This window comes from Suricata suricatta, chromosome 11 (assembly GCF_006229205.1).
Source record: "Suricata suricatta isolate VVHF042 chromosome 11, meerkat_22Aug2017_6uvM2_HiC, whole genome shotgun sequence".
In the NCBI taxonomy this organism is placed as follows: Eukaryota; Metazoa; Chordata; class Mammalia; order Carnivora; family Herpestidae; genus Suricata; species Suricata suricatta.
In genome coordinates, this window is record NC_043710.1 from 73,000,678 (window position 1) to 73,019,496 (window position 18,819).

At 39.4% G+C, this 18,819-nt stretch overlaps 1 protein-coding gene across 1 annotated transcript in view; it reads left to right on the top strand.

The window, feature by feature from the left end:
* HEPHL1 (hephaestin like 1) overlaps positions 1 to 18,819 on the top strand; it is a 78,216-nt gene that overhangs the window by 22,582 nt on the left and 36,815 nt on the right. Inside the window, exons 5-11 of the mRNA XM_029914779.1 lie at positions 1,906 to 2,160; positions 5,467 to 5,635; positions 7,998 to 8,137; positions 8,291 to 8,422; positions 10,192 to 10,403; positions 13,527 to 13,677; positions 16,846 to 17,058. Coding sequence (XP_029770639.1) covers positions 1,906 to 2,160; positions 5,467 to 5,635; positions 7,998 to 8,137; positions 8,291 to 8,422; positions 10,192 to 10,403; positions 13,527 to 13,677; positions 16,846 to 17,058 — 1,272 coding nt within the window. The remainder of the gene's footprint in view (positions 1 to 1,905; positions 2,161 to 5,466; positions 5,636 to 7,997; positions 8,138 to 8,290; positions 8,423 to 10,191; positions 10,404 to 13,526; positions 13,678 to 16,845; positions 17,059 to 18,819) is intronic.

The window sequence follows — 18,819 nt, forward strand, 5'->3', positions numbered from 1 at the left end:
TAGGACTTGGGGATTATTAAGTAGTGTCTTTCAGCTGTTTTCTCAGAGAGTTCTACTGAACAGAAAGAACATCTTCAATGTAAACAAACTCTCCATGTCATTCATTGATAAATTCCCTCCATATTTGCTTGTCTGTCTCCCAGAGTCATCCTAACCAAGGCAGCATCAACGTAGTCATAAAATCATAGGAGAGAGGGGAGGAGCTAAAGATCATCTGACCTCCTCCATTTTACAGATGAAGAAACTGAGGTCAAGAGACTGTCAATGACTTGCCTGAGTTCAAAGTGATGATTAGTGCCAGAGCTGCCTGACAGAACCTGAGAGAAATCCATAGCAAATACATTTTAGTTTTGTTGTGTTTGATTCCAAAGTGTGCAGAGGTGTGAGTGTCCCTATTCTGTTTCCACTGCATCACACACCCTCTCTTTTCTTTCCAGTGGTATTTTCAGCAACGCTGTGTGACATGGATACTTGGCAAATATTTTAGGAGGGAAGAAGTAATGGAGAAAAGGGAGGGAGGCAGGGAAAGAAACAAAGAATGGAATAAACAAAGACCTAAATTCAAGTCATTGCTGTGTCCAGTCAACTTGTGTCCTTATTCTTTACAAAATGGTGGCGATGATCTCAAATCTTGCTGAAAACTACTAACTGTGATGGTTTATGACTCAGCTGCCCACATAACTCCTTTTACTCTTTCAAATGAAAATGTCCAACAAAAAGGAATGAGTTACATAAGCAAATACAGAATACATTTAACATAACAACCATCCTGTGAGCAGAAGTAGGTATTTGCAAACAATCAATCCTTCTTTGGATTGGTAAAGGAGACCCAATACTAGAAAATAGAAAAATATCAACTTAAAAAAACAACAAAAAAATGCTTGACCAATACAAGATTTATTAATAATAAATTAATAATACCAGAATTATTTAGAATCAATTGAACTGCCTTAATCATTGTTATCTTAGTTATTTCTTAGCTCAGTTTGAATTTAAGAAGTGATGCTATGAGAGGTGTCTGGGTGGCTCAGTCGGTTTAGGCTCCAACTCTTGATTTTGACTCAGGTCATGATCTCACGGTTCATGGGATTCTTTCTCTCTCTCTACCTCTCCCCTGCTGGTGCGCACGCACTCTCTCTCTCTCTCTCTTTCTTTCAAAATAAGTGAATAAACCCTCAAAAAAATAGAAAAGGCCTAAAGAAAAAAGAAGTGATGTTATGACTCTTGAAAACCCTCAATCAAGTTTTCTTCCACTCTTGGTCAAGTCCTGGCTGCCATTCAGGTGATTTGAAAGAGTAGGTCTTGGACTTCCGGCATAAGCACAATCAGTAAGATTCTGCCCCAGCAAGACCTAGTAAACACTGTTTTTTCTCCCTGATTTTAAAGTAACAAAACTTTAAAGTAACATGTCCTTGTAATCAGCCCCTTTTCTTTTCCTTCTTGTTGCAAGCTTTCATTACTTAAGTAGCTACTATGTGCCAGCTTTTCTGCCAGGTCCTGACAGCTGTGAAATGAGTAAGACAGAGTTTCAGGAAATGGAGTCCTATAGGGAAGTCAGGTATGAAAAAAAATCAAGGATCTCGACAGGAAGTGGTGGAGCCATCCTCAAAGTCTGGGCAGTGTTCTATTTACTCCTGACCTTGGTGCTGTGATCACATAGCATCTCCAAGGCTGTTTCCATCTGTGCTCATCTCTACTTCTATTGAGTGCTTTTTTCTTGAAAAGCTTAATACCTTTCATTCGTATCTGGGACTATATGAAAGAAGCCATGCTTTTCTGCACAAAAACATTACAACCGATAACCAGTGCCACCTCTTCAGCTGTGCTAGAGTATGTTACCATTGTTTCTGGTCCTGCTCGCCTTTGCAGGGAAGTCTCTCCCACCAGTGTGCTTCTGTTTTTCAGCCCTCAACGGATACCTCTTTGGAAACTTCCCCGAGCCTGAAATGTGTGTTGGAGAATCAGTGTCCTGGCACCTATTCGGGATGGGGAATGAGATAGACATCCATTCCATCTATTTTTATGGTAACACCTTCGTCAGCAGAAGGCATCGGACTGATGTCGTCAACCTGTTCCCAGCCACTTTTCTGACAGTAGAAATGATAGTCGAGAATCCTGGGAAGTGGATGATAACCTGCCAAGTTAGTGATCACCTGCAAGGTAAAAAGAACAAGGACCAGCGTGTAGATGCAGAAAGTCGTACAATTACACCACACGGTCAATGGTGTTTATTCAGGGCCTGCTGTTAGACAGATTCTTGTATTACATTTAATTAAATATTGAATATATAGGAATGTACATGCTCATTTACTTGCCATCCGGTCAACAGATATTTAGTGATTGCCTCCCTGTGAGAAAGGTGGGTAGTGAATGCAAGAAATGGTAAGACTTTCAAGGAGTCCATAGCCTAGTAGCTAGACTTAAACATTTACAAAACAAAAAAGGATTTGAGGCAGAAAATAAAGGCTCTTTGTGCACAATAGTCACTTCTCTGGAACAATCAAGTTGGCTTTTAATCTGAGTCTTGAAATATGGGTAGGAATTGAACAGATGAAGAAGGGAAGAAAGGCTCTCCAAGTAGAGGAAGCAACACAAACAAGGAGAATGCATATTCTATATGAGGAACTCTGAATAAAATGATAACATTTTAGCATTGGAAAGAAATTTGTAGATAATCTATACCCATTCACCATCCAATTCTTGATGGACTTCTGGGACTTCTTTTTTAAGTAATTGTAGCAGCCCATTTTATCTCTGGGCCACTCTATTAGAATGTTCTTCCTTATATTGAGACAAGATCCAATGATAGTTGTGAAATCCTAGGATAGGTACAGTATTTTTTGACTTAAATGCCTGGAGAACGATTCAGTCTTGGTTCCTTGGGACCATACAGAATAGACCACAGGCTTATGCCAGAGAAGTGATAAGAGAGAAGACCATGGAGGCAGAGCCCAGTGGGAGGAGCTTTGAGTGGCAAAACGAAGGAAACAGGGCTGTGTCTGAAAGGCCATGGTGAGTCCTTCCAGATCCTTTGGGACATCAGTGACACAATCAGTGGAGCAGTTTAGGAAGGTAAATATGATACCTGTGCACAGAAAGGATTTGATGGAGAGATTCTGGCCCCTGGATATTAGTTAGCAAGCATGGCAACAGTAGAGTTAGGACATAGAAAAGATCTGGTCTAAGATGGTGAAAACAAAATAGGGAAAAAAGTGTCAGTGGAAGAGACACAGAAGAAATAATGTATAATTTAAGTGGGCTCCTGATAAACTACACATAGTCACCAGCAGGTACAGGGATGCGACTGTCCAAGGCAGGCTTTGATACCATATTTTTGTTCCCGGCCACCTTATCTTGCTACTGTCAGCCTTAAGCAGCTAATCTTAGCCATTAGTCAGCTGGATTATTCTAATTCAATTCAACTCAATAAATATGGAACTAATCAGTTAGTATGTACCAGATACTGTTCTCGGAAGACACAGTATTAAGACAAGATTGCTCTTCTTATTTTCTCTCAATTTCATTGAGGTATAATTGATGCATAGGAATGGTATTTATTTAAGGTATGCAACTTGATGTTTTGATATATGCATACATTATGAACTGATCACCATACTCAAGCTGGTTAATATATTCGTGACCATACATAGTTAATACGTGTGTGTGCATGGACACATGTATGTGTGTGTGTGTGTGTGTGTGTGTGTGTCTATGTGTGTGCTAAGAACACTTACCATCTCAAAGAGTACAAAGTTTCAGTTATGCAAGACAAATGAGTTCTGGAGACCTAATGTACAGCAAGGTGACTGTGGTCAATAGTGAACCTGAAATTTCCTAAGAGGATAGATATTTAAAAAAAAAACTTTTTAATGTTTTATTTATTTTTGATACAGAGAGAGACAGAGCATGAGAGGGGGAGGGGGCAGAGAGAAAAGGAGACACAGAACCGGAAGCAGGCTCCAGGCTCTGAGCTAGCTGTCAGCACAGAGCCTGACGCGGGGCTCAAACCCACAAACGTGAGATCTGACCTGAGCCAAAGTTGGAGGCTTAACCAACTGAGCCACCCAGGCGCCCCCCTAAGAGGATAGATATTAAGAATTCTTACCATAAGATGCCTATTCTTAAATGTTATATCTGGGAAGAAACTAGTTTTAAAATCAAGGTATTAGCAGCCATTTGAGGCTAATAAGTTTGCTAAGCTTGGCCAGTGATTGTGGACATAAGCTGATATTTGTACACTACTGAACTATAATATTTCCTTAATTTCTAGACCCTCAGAAAAAATTATTGTTAAAAAAACCTAAAAATACATTTAATTTTTTTAAGTTTATTTATTTATTTTGAGAAAGGAAGAGAGAGAGAAAGAGAAAGGGAGAGAGAGCTCAAGTGGGGGAGGGGCAGAGAAAGAGGAAGAAAGAAAATCTGAAGCAGCCTCTGTGCTGTCAGCACAAAGCCCGAGGCAGGGTTCCGTCTCACGAACCATGAGATCATGACCTGAGCCAAAATCAAGAGTTGGATATTCAATCAACTGAACCACCCAGGTGCTCCAGAAAATACATTTAATCTTTAATAGCAGTAATCCTGTCTTAGGATAATGGTGTCACATTTTGAGGAATATTCCCCTTCACTATTTTCTAGACGTTTGTATATAAATGCATGTTATTTATAAAACGAAACTAATCTCTTAATACTGCCCTTTACCTTACTTTTCCCACTTAGTAATGTCTCAGAAATATATTTCCATGACAGTGAATATAGAACCACTTCATCATTGCATATCTTCCCTGGGTTCTTTCAAGGGAGATTACAATTTACCTAACCAATACCCCGATGCATCACATTTGTATCCCTCATTTCTTTTTTGCTTTTATGAACCATACTAAAACACTGGAGTTTATAGATATGTTACACTTTGCCTGACATATCTTTAGGAAAACTCTTAGATTTAGAATTCTTGGGTCAGAGTTTGATTTTTCTCTTAGCTATGGATGGACATACATTGCCAAATTCCCCTTGGCTCTTCAGTCAACATTAGTGTGTGAACGAATATTCCCCTCCCCCCATTCATCTGCCAACACTGAGAATTACCAGTTTTTCTAATCTTTACCAATCTGATAAATGAACAACATTACTGCTTGATTGCTATTAAGGCTGAACTTTTTTTTGTCATGTGTTTATAGTTAGTGTTTCGAGAGATTTTGTGAATAATCTGTTGATGTCCCTGGCCCACTTTCCATCAGGATATTTGCTTTTTTCCTTCTTATTTGTCAAATATATTTACATATTGATCTTTCATCCTATGCATTAAAATATTTCCCAACCTGCCACTTACCCTTTATTTTTTACTTTGTTAAGGTCCTATTTTAAGTTTTAAATGTTTATGAAGTCAAAGCTATCAGCTCTTTCCTGTCTGATCTCCTACATGAGCATTTACACCCTGGTTTGTGCTTCTCCTCTGTTCTGCAGCTGGCATGCTGGGGCAGTACAATGTTGGTAACTGCAAAGGTGACACTCCTCACCCCAGGATGACGGGTCAACAAAGGCGTTACTTTATAGCAGCCGAAAAAGTTCTTTGGGATTATGCTCCTCAAGGCTATAACAAATTCAGTGGCCTTCCCCTAAATGCTTCCGGCAGGTAAGCACTCTTTGCTGGTGTTTCTAAGACTCTCATGAGAGAGGCACCTGTTAGACTCCTCCCTGTGACCTCATTTGTATTTGCAGCCTATGAGCACATAGGCATGGGTGGCATAATGATACCCCGTAAGGAATTCTGAGCCTCACAATGTACATGATGCTGAGAATCGGCAGAATATTTATTGTTTCATTATTTGCTGGCTAAATCAAAGCACTAGATTCATTCATCAATTCATTCTTGTGCAGTTTGCACATAGAAATACTACACTGACAAAATAGAATAAGTTCTTTGCACGGATGGAAGAGACAGTTTTGAGGAGAGAAGAAGTCAGGGCCCTCTCTCAATGGAGGTGAACTGGCCAAGGAGAATTATCCTTTTTGGTTCAAGGACAGCCTGATAAGTTATACTTCTCTATCCAGAATGTCCTTGTCCTACCTATCCAGCAAAATGTTACTTTTTCTTCAAATTCTATGTCACTTCCTAGGTGAAGCCTCCCCTGACTCCTGAGTCATTATTAATCATTTTCACTCCCATAGCATGAAGTATTTTTCAAGTTGAATCTAACAATTCATTAAGTGGCTGTGAACTCCTGTGGCTTGTTATTATAGAATTCTGTGTAATGATGTCTGTGAAAGCATTTTAAAATGTAAGGTATGATACAAGAATGATTTTTACTACCCTATGATTTCTTTTATGTTCCAGGAAATGTTTTTAAAATTCTCTTTGTGATTTTTTTCTTTTTTCTTTCATCGTAAATTTCATTCATTCATTCATTCATTCATTTATTCATTCATTCTTCAAACAAACCAAGGCACTTGACCCAGCTTAAAGAATTTGTGCGAACCATCTATGAACATGTTTGACATCAACACTCTTTTGACCAGTATTTCCCCATAAGCAGAATGAGCATTAACATTGAGAATTTTGTCTTAGGAGCCTTCCAGAATTCTGAAGCACCTTATGAAATATACAGTAATGAATCATATTTAGCTGATATTTAATGTGATATATGAAAACACAACATAAAAAGCGACATATGGGTTGCAGGGAGGTTCCTAAGACAGTCTTCCCACCCTCAGGGCAGAAAGAAGCTGCATGCACAGAAGAGAAGTAACTTTGCAAGTTACAAATGAGATTAAGATGAGTTGTCCAAGCAAGTGAGTTCTCTGGGCATTCAGAGAGCACTGAGATAGCCAGGAAACACTTCACAGAGTCCGTGGAACTCAAGTAGAGTCCTAGAATGATAGAATTTATGAAAGTGAATAGTAAAGAGAGAAATTTTATATTGTTTTTTAATGTTTATTTGAGAGAGAGAGAGAATGAGAGAGACAAAGAGAGAGACAGAGAACATGAGTGATCAAGGAAGGGGCAAAGAGAGAGGGAGACACAGAATCCGAAGCAGGCTCTGAACTGTCAGCACAGAGCCCAACGTGGGGCTTGAACCCATGAACTGTAAGATTATGACCTGAGCAAAGTCAGAAACTTAACCAACTGAGCCACCCAGGTGCCCCTAAAGAGAGAAATTTTAGATACAGAGGTTATTTAGATCAGAGTGACTGGAGCAAATATTTGCATAGAACCATAGGGAGAGAGCTGGGTAAATTGGATCTCAATTGCAGAGGGCCTTTAATCTTTGTGACCTTGATTTGATCAGCAGTTGCATGGAGGGAAGATGTTGGAGCGGGTAAATGACTGTGGATATTACCCTCTTGGAGATTAATATCACAGTAGTGTGTATGCTGAGGGAAACCCCAAGTGAGCTAATGGAAGAAGGAGCCTGTGTGACTCCAAGAGTGAAGGCATCAGCAGCAGAAATAAGGAATGTAGGACAGTGGTAGTCAGAATTTAAGTTATTGTATTTCACATTTGGAATTTGGTTTTTCATGTATATAGTCCATATGATAACTCCACTGACGAAGCTATTTGATTCACTAGACACTCCATTCCTTAATCAGGCCAGATATGAAAGAGCTTACTATATGCAGAGACTATTCATATTGACATCAGAGAGAGATAGAGGGGTACTTACTCCGCAAAGAAACCAGTTAGCTCTTTACTTTGTAGCACACCATTCCGGGACTCCAACGCTGGTAGGTAAGGAGTTCCCCCGGTACATTCTTCAGTCATTGGACCTCTGGGGAAGAAAGTACAGCGGCTGACAGAGGAATGCGCTTGACCATCATCCAGCCCCCTGGAGACTTTAAAGCTGCCTAATTATTCCTGGGAACTTAGTTGAAGACCAGGCCATCTTTCCTGGGGAGATGGGTGGGCGGATGAGCTAAGGATAAGGAAGCTCCATAATTAAGGCATCTGGTGCATATGTAGAGATGTGCTCTCAGTCAGGTTCCTATTCTTTACACAGTGACTCCGAGCTCTACTTCACACAAGGGGACAACAGAATTGGAGGAAAATATTGGAAGGCTCAGTATATGGAGTATGTTGATGCAACTTTTACTCGAAGAAAGAGACTCTCTGAGGCAGAAGCCCATCTTGGAATTCTTGGTAGAATAAAACCATCTGTCATGTTTTGAATGGGGGGAGATGCTTTAGTGGGGCATATATGTCTACATGAAATGACTCTTCCTCTCCTGCCTATACTCACTTCTGTCTGCCTCTTTTCATCCTCTTCTCCCTCATCCTCTTGATATTTTTCAGGTCCTGTCATCAGGGCAGAGGTGGGTGATACCCTGTTAGTGACCTTTGCCAACAAAGCCGACAAAGTCTACAGTATTTTGCCTCATGGCATCATCTATGACAAGGCCTCTGATGCAGCCCCAAACATAGATGGTGAGTCTCAGCCTGGCCTCTGGGGGAAAGAGGATGAGTGAACAAGAGGACGTAGAACTGGATAGATTTGGTTCAGCTCTTGGTCCCTTTTCTTATCGGCCCTGTGAGCTTGTGCAATCATTTAAGCTTGCTGAACTTTATTCTTCTCCCCTACTGAGGCAGGTTTCAGAAGGAGCTGGAGAGAATTCAGGGCAGAGTCTGCCCCACAGTAGGCACTTAGGAGATGTTGATGCCTTTCCTTCTCCCTCAGTAATGTAATAAATCTCAAAGTGAGCTACGTTCACAGTCACCCCTGCTTCCCTAAGATGGAGAGCTTTTCAGCCATGGGTTGCAGGGGATTCTGTGGGTGAAGGCTGAGGAGAAAATCTTATTTCCAATGTTTGGTTGACATCAAAATCTTACACATGGTCTTTGCTCTGTCTCTGTTGACAAATATTTATTTAAAACCAATCTTGCATGCTTACCATCATATATGGCCTCTCCCCATCACAGAAGAGGTAGTAGAGACTCTACATATAAGAAAGGCAGTTTCTGCCCAGTGGCTGCAGGAACTATCTTCCACTCACGATATGCTCTTGGGAAACTCCTGATATCCTTGGGAACCTTCCCTATTATGGCAACAGACATCATGAGTTCTGGGATACTTCTTCATGTCTAATGATGGGGCTAAGCCCAGTCCAGAGCTGGTTTGAGGTGATGGTGAGGGAACTGAGAAGGAAGCAATGGAGGGAGAATTCCCTCTCCTCAGACCTGTCAAAACTCTCTCCACCAGGAGCATCATCTCTTGTACCTGCACTTCTTTGGTCAAAATGCTCACAAACACTATGTGTGTATGTGTGTGTGTGTGTGTGTGTGTGTGCACACGTGCACGTGTGTGCACTGAAACAACACTGGTGATAGCCCAAATGTCTATATATTCTATTGTTTAGTTTAGTAGACATATTGGGCATCTTTGTGCAAAACTCTGAACAAGATACAGAGAGTTTCTAATCTCAGTCTAGCTGAAGAGACTCAGCATGTTCATTTGGCAATATAGCATGCAGACTGAATACCAAGTCTCAGGAATCAGACAGCCTGAGTTTGAATTCCAGATTTGCTACTCATCAGCCTTGTCACGGTTATTTTGGGTTGTTTCTTAGTTCAAACTTTTATATTTCAAACTCTATTTTTTTAGGATTTGTTTTTTGCATTTTGTTTTTTAGTGTTTATTTCTTTTTGAGAGAGAGAAAGAGAGAGAGAATCCCAAGTAGGTTCCCTGCTGTCAGCACAGAGCCCTTATCTGTGTGTGAGATCATGTCATGACCTGAGCCAAAATCAAAAGTCAGATGCTTAACCAACTGATCCACTCAAGTGCCTCCAGATTTCAAACTCTTTAAAGATAGGTCTCTTTCTTAACTTTTTGGGATATCCTCCTCAGTGCTGACTTTAATATATTCCACATATAAAGGCACTCTGATATTTTATGGATTTAAATGTGATTGTTAAATAGGCACTTATCACTCTTTTAATATTTGCTAAACCTAGTATTTGAGTAAGATGTAACATCTATGAAGATACTAAATATAGTCTCTGAAGATCACTCTTTGATCTAAGTTTCTATCTCATAAAACAGTGAACTGTGGCAGTGGCCTCCCTGGTAGGATACATTCATGAGAACAGCTGTCCCACAAAATACATCATCAGAGAGAGACCCCAGGGCTGGAGGACCCAGTCTGACAAGTTTAATGTTTTTGGCTCTGGCTTTGATTAACTTTCATTTACCTCCTCAGGATTTCTGAAACCAGGGGCACATGTTAAGCCAGGTGAAACCTTCACATACAAATGGACAGTGCCTGAAAGTGTAAGCCCGACGGCCGGCGATCCCCCCTGTCTGACCTACCTTTACTTCTCAGCGGTTAAGCCAATTCAGGACACCAGCTCTGGCCTTGTGGGGCCCTTGCTCATCTGTAAAAAGGGCGTTCTCAATGCTGATGGGACACAGGTAGGCCATCAAAGATCACCAAGTTCTCAGGCTTGTATGTGGGAGACACCAGGAATATGGCCAGGGATTAGATTGTAATGAAGGGTCAGGTACAAAGAGTGTTTCTTCTTCCTCCTTCTTAATATTGATCTCTACATCATGAGTATTTTATTTTACTTTTTGTAAATTTAATATCTGAATTTAAATTTAATGTAATTTTAATATAAAGTTAAGCTCTGAAAGTTACAGATGTCCACCTAGAAACCCAGGATTTCTGCTTGCTGTGGATGGATTCAGTGGGTCCCTTTCCCTGTGCTTGCTTTAATTATAGAATCTTCAGAGGTCCACATGAAATGTGAATTGGGATCCTTTTTTGTTGGACAAGTTTCCTCAGACTTGGCCAAATGGGGGACCTTTTAAACATCTTTTATTCAGGGACTCCAGATCAATTAAACCAAATCTGCAGGTGCTTTCCAATGCGCAGCCAAGGCTGAGAGCCACTGCGACTCGCCGCTGGAAGCCGGAAATTAATCATCGTGGTTGAAGGCACAAGAAAGCATGTAGATAAATTCTTGCAAGTCCCAACTTTGAGGCTCCCCTGGTTGCACTGACTAGCGTAGCAAAGCATCACATTTTAAGCTATGTCTACATGATATTAAACACATTGATGAAAAGAGGAAAATCTAATCATGTAACCAGTGTGATTTACTTCACCAGTCAGAAATAGCAAGACTATTTATTTAAATGGTATATTTTATGATGTTTGGCATTGTAAGCAGCCACTTCTGGATTCAAGGGACTTTCTAGGTAGAGGACACAAGGTGTCTTGGTCCACCTCAGACTTTCATGTCCCTGCACAAAGTTCCAATCCTAGAAATGTTTATTACAGTCTGTGTCCCTGGCCCTTGGTATTGGCCCTCAGTAAAGCAAGTGCAATAAGACTGAATAGTTGCACTGTACTGTAACAATCATATAAAGCAAAGCAGAATGACTATCCCTATGTTTAATTAAAATGTTTATTTATTTATCTCGAGAGACAGAGATTGCATGCATACATGAGCAGGGGAGGGGCAGAGAAAGGGGGAGAGATTGAATCTCAAGCAGGCTCCCCATTCAGCCCATAGCCCAAAACAGGGCTCGATCTCACAACTGTGAGATCACAACCTGTGCTGAAATCAAGAGTTGGCAACTTGACTGACTTAGTCACCCAGGTGCCCTAACTATCCCCATTTTAAAGCTGAAGAAACTGAGGCTCAAGACATTGAGTGACATCCTATGAAGCACACCTAGTAAGTAGTGAAACTCAGCAATAGAACATAGGATTTTGAGCTTCCAACTTTGTTTTTTTTTCTCAAGACACCAACCTGCTTCCTATAGCTAAATACCTGAGCCCAAGAAATTGAATGCCAGAAAACTTCTGTAAGGTGGCTCTGATTTTACCCCAATTTCGTCTATTTAATGGTAGTTTGAATGCTTTCTAGAAGCTCCTTATGGTATATGGGGCATTGTTGCCTGAGCCAAACACCACTCACAGCCAACTCATTTATGCAAAGCTCATGAAAAAATTAACAGTAACCGGAAATACCCCCTACTTGGGATTTGGCTGAGAGAAATCCATTTGGCCAGACAGAAAGTTATTTTCAATGCAAAAACTACTTATGAAACACATACTAAACCAGGCCCTCTACAGGTAAAACTTTAAGTCTTTCGTAGATAGGTAGGTAGAGAATACAACTGCATCTCTTTCCAGAACACAGCAAGTTCAGATTGCGGCAAGGGGCTTGGCCTCATTTCAAAGTGCCAGGAGGGAAGGGCCAAGAGATGAGGGAAGAAAGAACCAGATTACTATGAGTTTAGTTTGCATTGTCCAGTTTCATAAGGAGAGAGACCTGATCAGTGGCAGTGATGGGGATCCCTCCAGAGCAGGCAGTGGGGTAAAGGGTGGGTTGGAGGGGAGCACATTAGACATAGGAAGATGGTTGAGGGACACAAAATACAGTAACCTCTCTGGTTCAGCTTTAAAGAAAAGCATATTTTGGCAATGCAGAATGTGTGACATGCTTGGACAGATAGATTAGGAATATACACAGTGGGAAGTAATCTATGGTCCCCTCCATTTCAACTTATGTTAACATAGTTTAGCAAAGTCTGATGGGTTATGTGAATTTATTAGTTCACTCAAAAACATGTAGAGTGCCTGCTTTTCCAGACATTATTTTGTTTTATTTTATTTTATTAAGTTTATTTATTTATTTTGAGAGAGAGATGGAGCAGGGGAGGGGCAGAGAGAGAGAGAGGGAGACACAGAGTCCCAAGCAGGCTGCATGCTATTGGCACAGAGCCCATCACAGAGCTTGAACTCATGAGCTAAGCCACCCAGGATCCTTTCTAAGCATTTTTGTTAAAGCTTGGGACAAAGACAGGAATACAAATGTTCCCTACCTTCATAAAGCTACAATGTAGTGGGATAACATTAAAAAATTAAAGTTCACAAATGAAATATAACTTCAGGTGGAGTTAAGTGCTATAAATAAGAGTGAGTTAGGGGTTGGGGTTAGTGAAGTCAGTTTTCAGACAGGGTGGACACTAGGTGGTTAGGAAAAGGCACTTGAGGAGGTGACATTTGTGCATAGAACTCAATGGAGTAAGGGAGTGAGCCGGGCAAGACCCGAGAGAACCTTCTAGGCAATGGGAACAGCACATGAAAAGTCCCTGAGGCAGGAATGAAGTTGGTGTGTTCACAGAACACCAAAGGGCAGGGTTGCTGGAGTAAATGAGGGGTGAGTACAAGGAGATGAAGTCAGAGAGAGAGAGAAAGAGAGAGAGACCAAGAGAGAGCAAGAGCACCCAGGGCATGGAGACCCTGGGGAGGAGAAGAAGATAGTGATCACCAGACTGAAAAGCTCTTGAGCAAGGACCTATTTCCTCTGAGCAAGTCTCATGGGAAGGGAGAAGGATATAAACAGAAAGATGAAACATTAGGGTGTAAAATGAACTGATCAAAATCATGCTCAGAATCCTGATTTCCAAAATGACCCAGCTGATGTTGGTCCTAATTTACTTTGTGTTCACACTGAAAGTGAAGTAGAGATTAGAATTCCTCCAAGCTGTACTTTTTATGCAATTATGTCTTTTTCTCTGCAGAAAGGAATAGACAAGGAATTTTATCTACTATTTACAGTGTTTGATGAGAATCTGAGCGGGTATCTTGATGAAAACATTCAGAGATTTACATGGCGTCCCTTCAGTGTTGACAAAGAAGACAAAGATTTTGTGAATTCCAACCGAATGCATGGTATGAAAAATGTCTTTCATTTTTATAAGGGATTTGATGTGAAAATGTTTGGAATATTTTGACTATCTTGATTTTGGTTTCTTGGAGCTTGTTCTTGGTCAAGAGCATTGTTTCATGAGTTTATCTCACAAGGTCTGATGAAACCTCCTATCTCCCAGGAACGTTGTGCAACTTAATTAACGTTTCTGAAATACTTCATCAGCCTTAGATGAAGCAACACAAAATATGAACCATCAAAGACTTCAGTGCCTTATAAATGTAGAAAATTGTTGACAAAATGCCTTCCCTTGGGTTCGTAATAACATCACTGAAGCTGATAATCCAGGTGATAATTAGAGATAATTATTATACAGCAAAGTGTGTCTTATCAAGTTGCATGAAGAACTGTCTAATGTGATAATGTGTAAAATATTAGCAATTCCTATTCCAGATCTTATTTAGAAGGAATTACTTAATTCTCCTTCTCTTTCTTATATCAGTTGTAACAATGGCAAACCACCTTGTAATTGATGTGACTAACACAGGAGTCTCGTTAGCCTTGGGCACGTTACCCTAGGGGACAGAATAGTGAGCGAGAGTCAAATCCCAAATAACTACAACAGTGTGCAGTCAAAAAGGGGCCTAAAGCAAGCACTGTAAGATAGCATGTGCTAAGTTGCTTGCTTTTAGGACCAAGGATAACATCTATTTATTGTCTTTAAAACATAGGAGAATAACAAAATCGACCCTAATCTCCTTTCCCCACAAGGAAGTCCAAGAAAGTCCAAGGTTCCAAGTGACCCACAGCAATCAGCGTACACATTCCTATGGTCCTGGATACTCTATGCCAACAGTCTCCTCTTGAACCAACGGAAAGCATAGTGTAATGCATTTTCAATACCATTTTCAACAAAATTTTTGTTATAACTGAATAACGAAATTTATTTCCAACATTCCTAGTAGCCAAAAAAAAAAAAAAAAAAAAGGAGGAATAAAGTAGAATGCGCAAGTCCTCAGTGGAGAAACTAAGTTGTACAAGAAATGTATCCTAAGAGAGGCCTGTAAGGAGAAAATATTAAACAACGTAATGGACCACGTCATATCCAGCTCCATCCTGACTTGGCAATGTAATATACACTTTCATATTTTGGAAATAAAGAGCGCTTCATCTTTAAAACAAAATTCAGACAATGTATTTTAATTTAAATTTTACATTAATTATAAATGAAATTCTATTTCCAGTCTTGCTTGCATGGAGTATGAGGAAAAATGATGGCAACAATACCAAAGAGAAAGTACTTCTCACGGTATATGATGCCTTGCATTACACCTATTATATAGTCTATATTCAAAGGTGTGGACCTCCTTTCCTAGAGGGCATCTTCAACGGCTTGTGAGCTATCCTTGGGTGTCTTTTATGATGAAAAAGAGTCATACCTACAGTGGTTCTTGGGTTAGTCAAATATCTAGGTTAGGCGACAAGTCTATACAAAAAGGCAGAACATTGTAACTTCTTTACCAGACCTCATTATGATCCTTGACTACCTTTATCTGACACTATAACCAGCAATGACATCATTCTTTCAATAAATTTTAGAATATTATTAAACAAACAAACATGAATGCATGAATGAATGTTCTAGAAAGAAAGGATTTAAACTAGAATTCCAAGACAAGAGAAGATTCTTTACCAGCCAGACAAGGACTAAATTATTAGTACCCCAACTTACCATATCTCTTTAACATTCAATGGACAGAAATTACATAATTTACTTGCAAAAGCATTATCAAAGATTTTTTTCAGAAAATGCAATGTTCTCAAAGTGTCCAGGCTTCTTAGATTTTCTACTAATAATCCCAGATATTTGAGTAAAATTACCAAGCACTATTAGTTCTGCAGACACAGAAATAAAAAGCAATTCTATCTGGCAATGGGATTATAACAGAAGATCATCTGTGTGTGTGATAGTTCTTTCCTGCTATGGGCATTAGTAAGAAGTGAGACGGGAATAGAATGTTTATCTCTCTTTTTTTTTTAATGTTTATTTATTTTATTTTTTTTTTTTTTAGAATTGCCTCTTTGCTTCCTCTTTTTTTTTTAATAGTTTATTGTCAAATTGGTTTCCATACAACACCCGAATCTTTGTCTCTCTACAGGACATCACACATCAGACATAATTGTATATAGTCACCCCTCAAACAGTGCTATTCAGGCAATGCATTAATCTCCCACAGAGTGGGAATATGGTTTTTAAATTCTTTTCAAGGCACTGCTCCAAGGAGCCACTATCAATGGATTGAGGTTGATATAAAAGAGGAAAACATTTTTCTGGAGATACAGAAGGTCTTCATATCTAAGTAATCATTATTTAAAGACCCTTCAGTTATTTTATTGAGGTTGGGAAATAAAACCTACCAAAAGGCAGAATTATTTATAAGACTAGCCTCTTATAAACTTAGCATGCTTCTCCTTCTCACCCCCCAAAATTCCTCTTCACTCACCAGACAGGCAAATATAATGTCACTCAATTGTGAGTCTTTCAAAGGATGCAGGTTCCATGAAATCAGTAGTAATGAGAAGTCTGATAACTTCTGGAATCAAATGTAAATCCATTGGTAAATAAAGATTGACAAAATTAAGTGAATTAACAACCAAAGAAGAGACACGTAAGGGAGATAACAGGATAAGAATCTCAAAAGAAAATGATTTTCAAATCACTAGTTTTAGAGCTGAATTTGGGAAAAATGACAAAGTCCATAAATATTTTCACAAGGATGATGCTCTTTCTAATCTGCAAAACTAAAATGTGAAATGAAGGATATCATATTACACTGTCAAACAATTTTGTCAGAAAAAAATATGCCAGAAACCAACCTGATTTATTCCTTATTTATTTATTATTTATTTGTTCTTAGGATTTGTGCCCTTGTGTATACATCGCTATACATAATATTTTCACAATCTTAGTATATTTTCATTATTCATTGTTCCTCTTAGTCTTCCTTTTGGATTGAGTCACTGTGTGACTTTACTGTTTACTCCCTGGCAGTAAGGGTCTTCTGTAAATAGTCTGAACTTAACCAGTTGAACAACTACCCCCGCACACTGATAATCCTCAACTAAAACGGTGTGTTTCCTGTATCTACAAAACCATAGTAGGCTCTGACTATCTTTTTCCTTTCATTTAGCTATTAACGGCTATATGTATGGCAACCAGCCAGGACTAAGCATGTGCAAAAAAGATAGAGTTTCCTGGCATATGATTGGAATGGGCACTGACACTGATATGCATGGAGTCCATTTTCAAGGGAACACCATCCACGTACGAGGGACTCACCGTGACACCTTGGCCCTGTTTCCTCATACCTCCACAACCGTGTTCATGCAGCCAGACCATGCAGGTAAACTTGGCAGGGCCATCTCAGGTGACCAAATTCCTATCTTCAAGCATATACCCTAAGTCCTCCCCTGGAGTAAATTGGTTGAATTTGGGCACTTCAGGGCAATATATTAAGACATGCAGTTTGGGTTACAATCAGATAATCTTAACTATTTTATTCCAAACACACAGTATAAAGGACAGAGGGGAAGCATCTAAAATGACACAATGAGGAAGTCCTCTAAATGATCTTGCCACCCAAATTTTAGGAGAATGCTCTTGATTCATTCCCAGGAATAATTCAACCCCAAGAAAGAGAATATTTCTTGTTCTTCTGAAGCACTAACTAACATTTTAGTTGCTGCTCTGAAGCCTCTCCCAGGTATGGACAGCCCAGTGGATGCTTCCAAGTGATAGACGTGACCTGGTTTCCCTTCTGTAGAGACTGATAGTAAATTTTGATAAGTTATTAAGGGACTTCTCCATTTTCATTCTATTGGGCACCACATGTTTCCTAGAGGGTAAGCTGCACTGGGTCCGAAGTCCACGGAGGGCCCGTTGAAGTGCCAGTACTCATCCCCTCTCTTGGAGATTCCCAAGCTAATTGGATACTTGGGGCATTTTTATAAAAGATACAGAACAATACATGGCTCATTTGAAAAATAAGGATAGCCAATGCCGTGGGCATTCAAAATGTTTCTCCAATCGAACTTTTTCATTAGTTTTCAAGAGAAACCAATATATTACCCAAGATGAATACTTGCTGATTCTGTCTCCCTTATGAATTGATGTCGACCTCTTTGTTTCACACTGGAAGTGCAGTTTAGATGCCTCTCAGTGTCATTGGTTAAACACTTAGGACTTGTGCTTCAAAACTTTCATCCAAGAACTGCCTGAAATTAGGAGTTCCATAATCTTAGCCTTACAGACTTTGAGTATTTAACCTTTCTATGTTAGTATAATTGATCAATTATGAATCACCCAAACCAAGGGAGGCTTTGAGCATAATTATTTTTGTTTTTGTTTTTGTTTTTTAAATATGCTCTTCAAGACCAAAGATGGGAGAGAAGCCAATTTTAATCCACAGAAACAGGCATTCAAAGGTGCAGTTGGCTGGGATAATTTTAGAGACTTGGTTAATTATTCTAGTGCCTTGGGTATTCCACATGTGCCCTACAAGCTTCTAAAGAGGCTACGACAATATTTTCTGATTTGTGTTTTGTGGTGAGTATAAATCTGTGACTGCTTAACAACTTGACCATTTGGGGCAAAATAGGCAACCCTAGGCTTTGACTCAATTTTTTTCTTTGTTTTTTTTTTTAAACCACTTTATTGAGATATGACTGATATACGAAAGCTTGTTGATATTTGCCATACACAAATCAATGAGTTTGTTAAGCATCTTTTCATGCATCTGTAATCCATATGTCTTCTTTGGAGAAATATCTATACATGAATTCTGCCTATTTTTTAATTGGATCATTTAGTTTTTGAATATTGAGTTGCATCAGTTCTTTATATATTTTAGATACTAACACTTTATTGGATATGTCATTTGCAAATATCTTCTCCTATTCAATAGGTTGCCTTTAAGTTTTGTTGATTGCTTCTTTCACTGTAGCAGAAACTTCTTATTTTAATGTAGTCCCGGTAGTTATTTTTGCTTTTATATCCTTTCCCTCAGGAGACAGATCTAGAAAAAAATGTTGTTATGGCTGATGTCAGAAAGATTACTGCCTGTGCTCTCTCCAAGGATTTTTATGGGCTCAGATCTCATATTTAA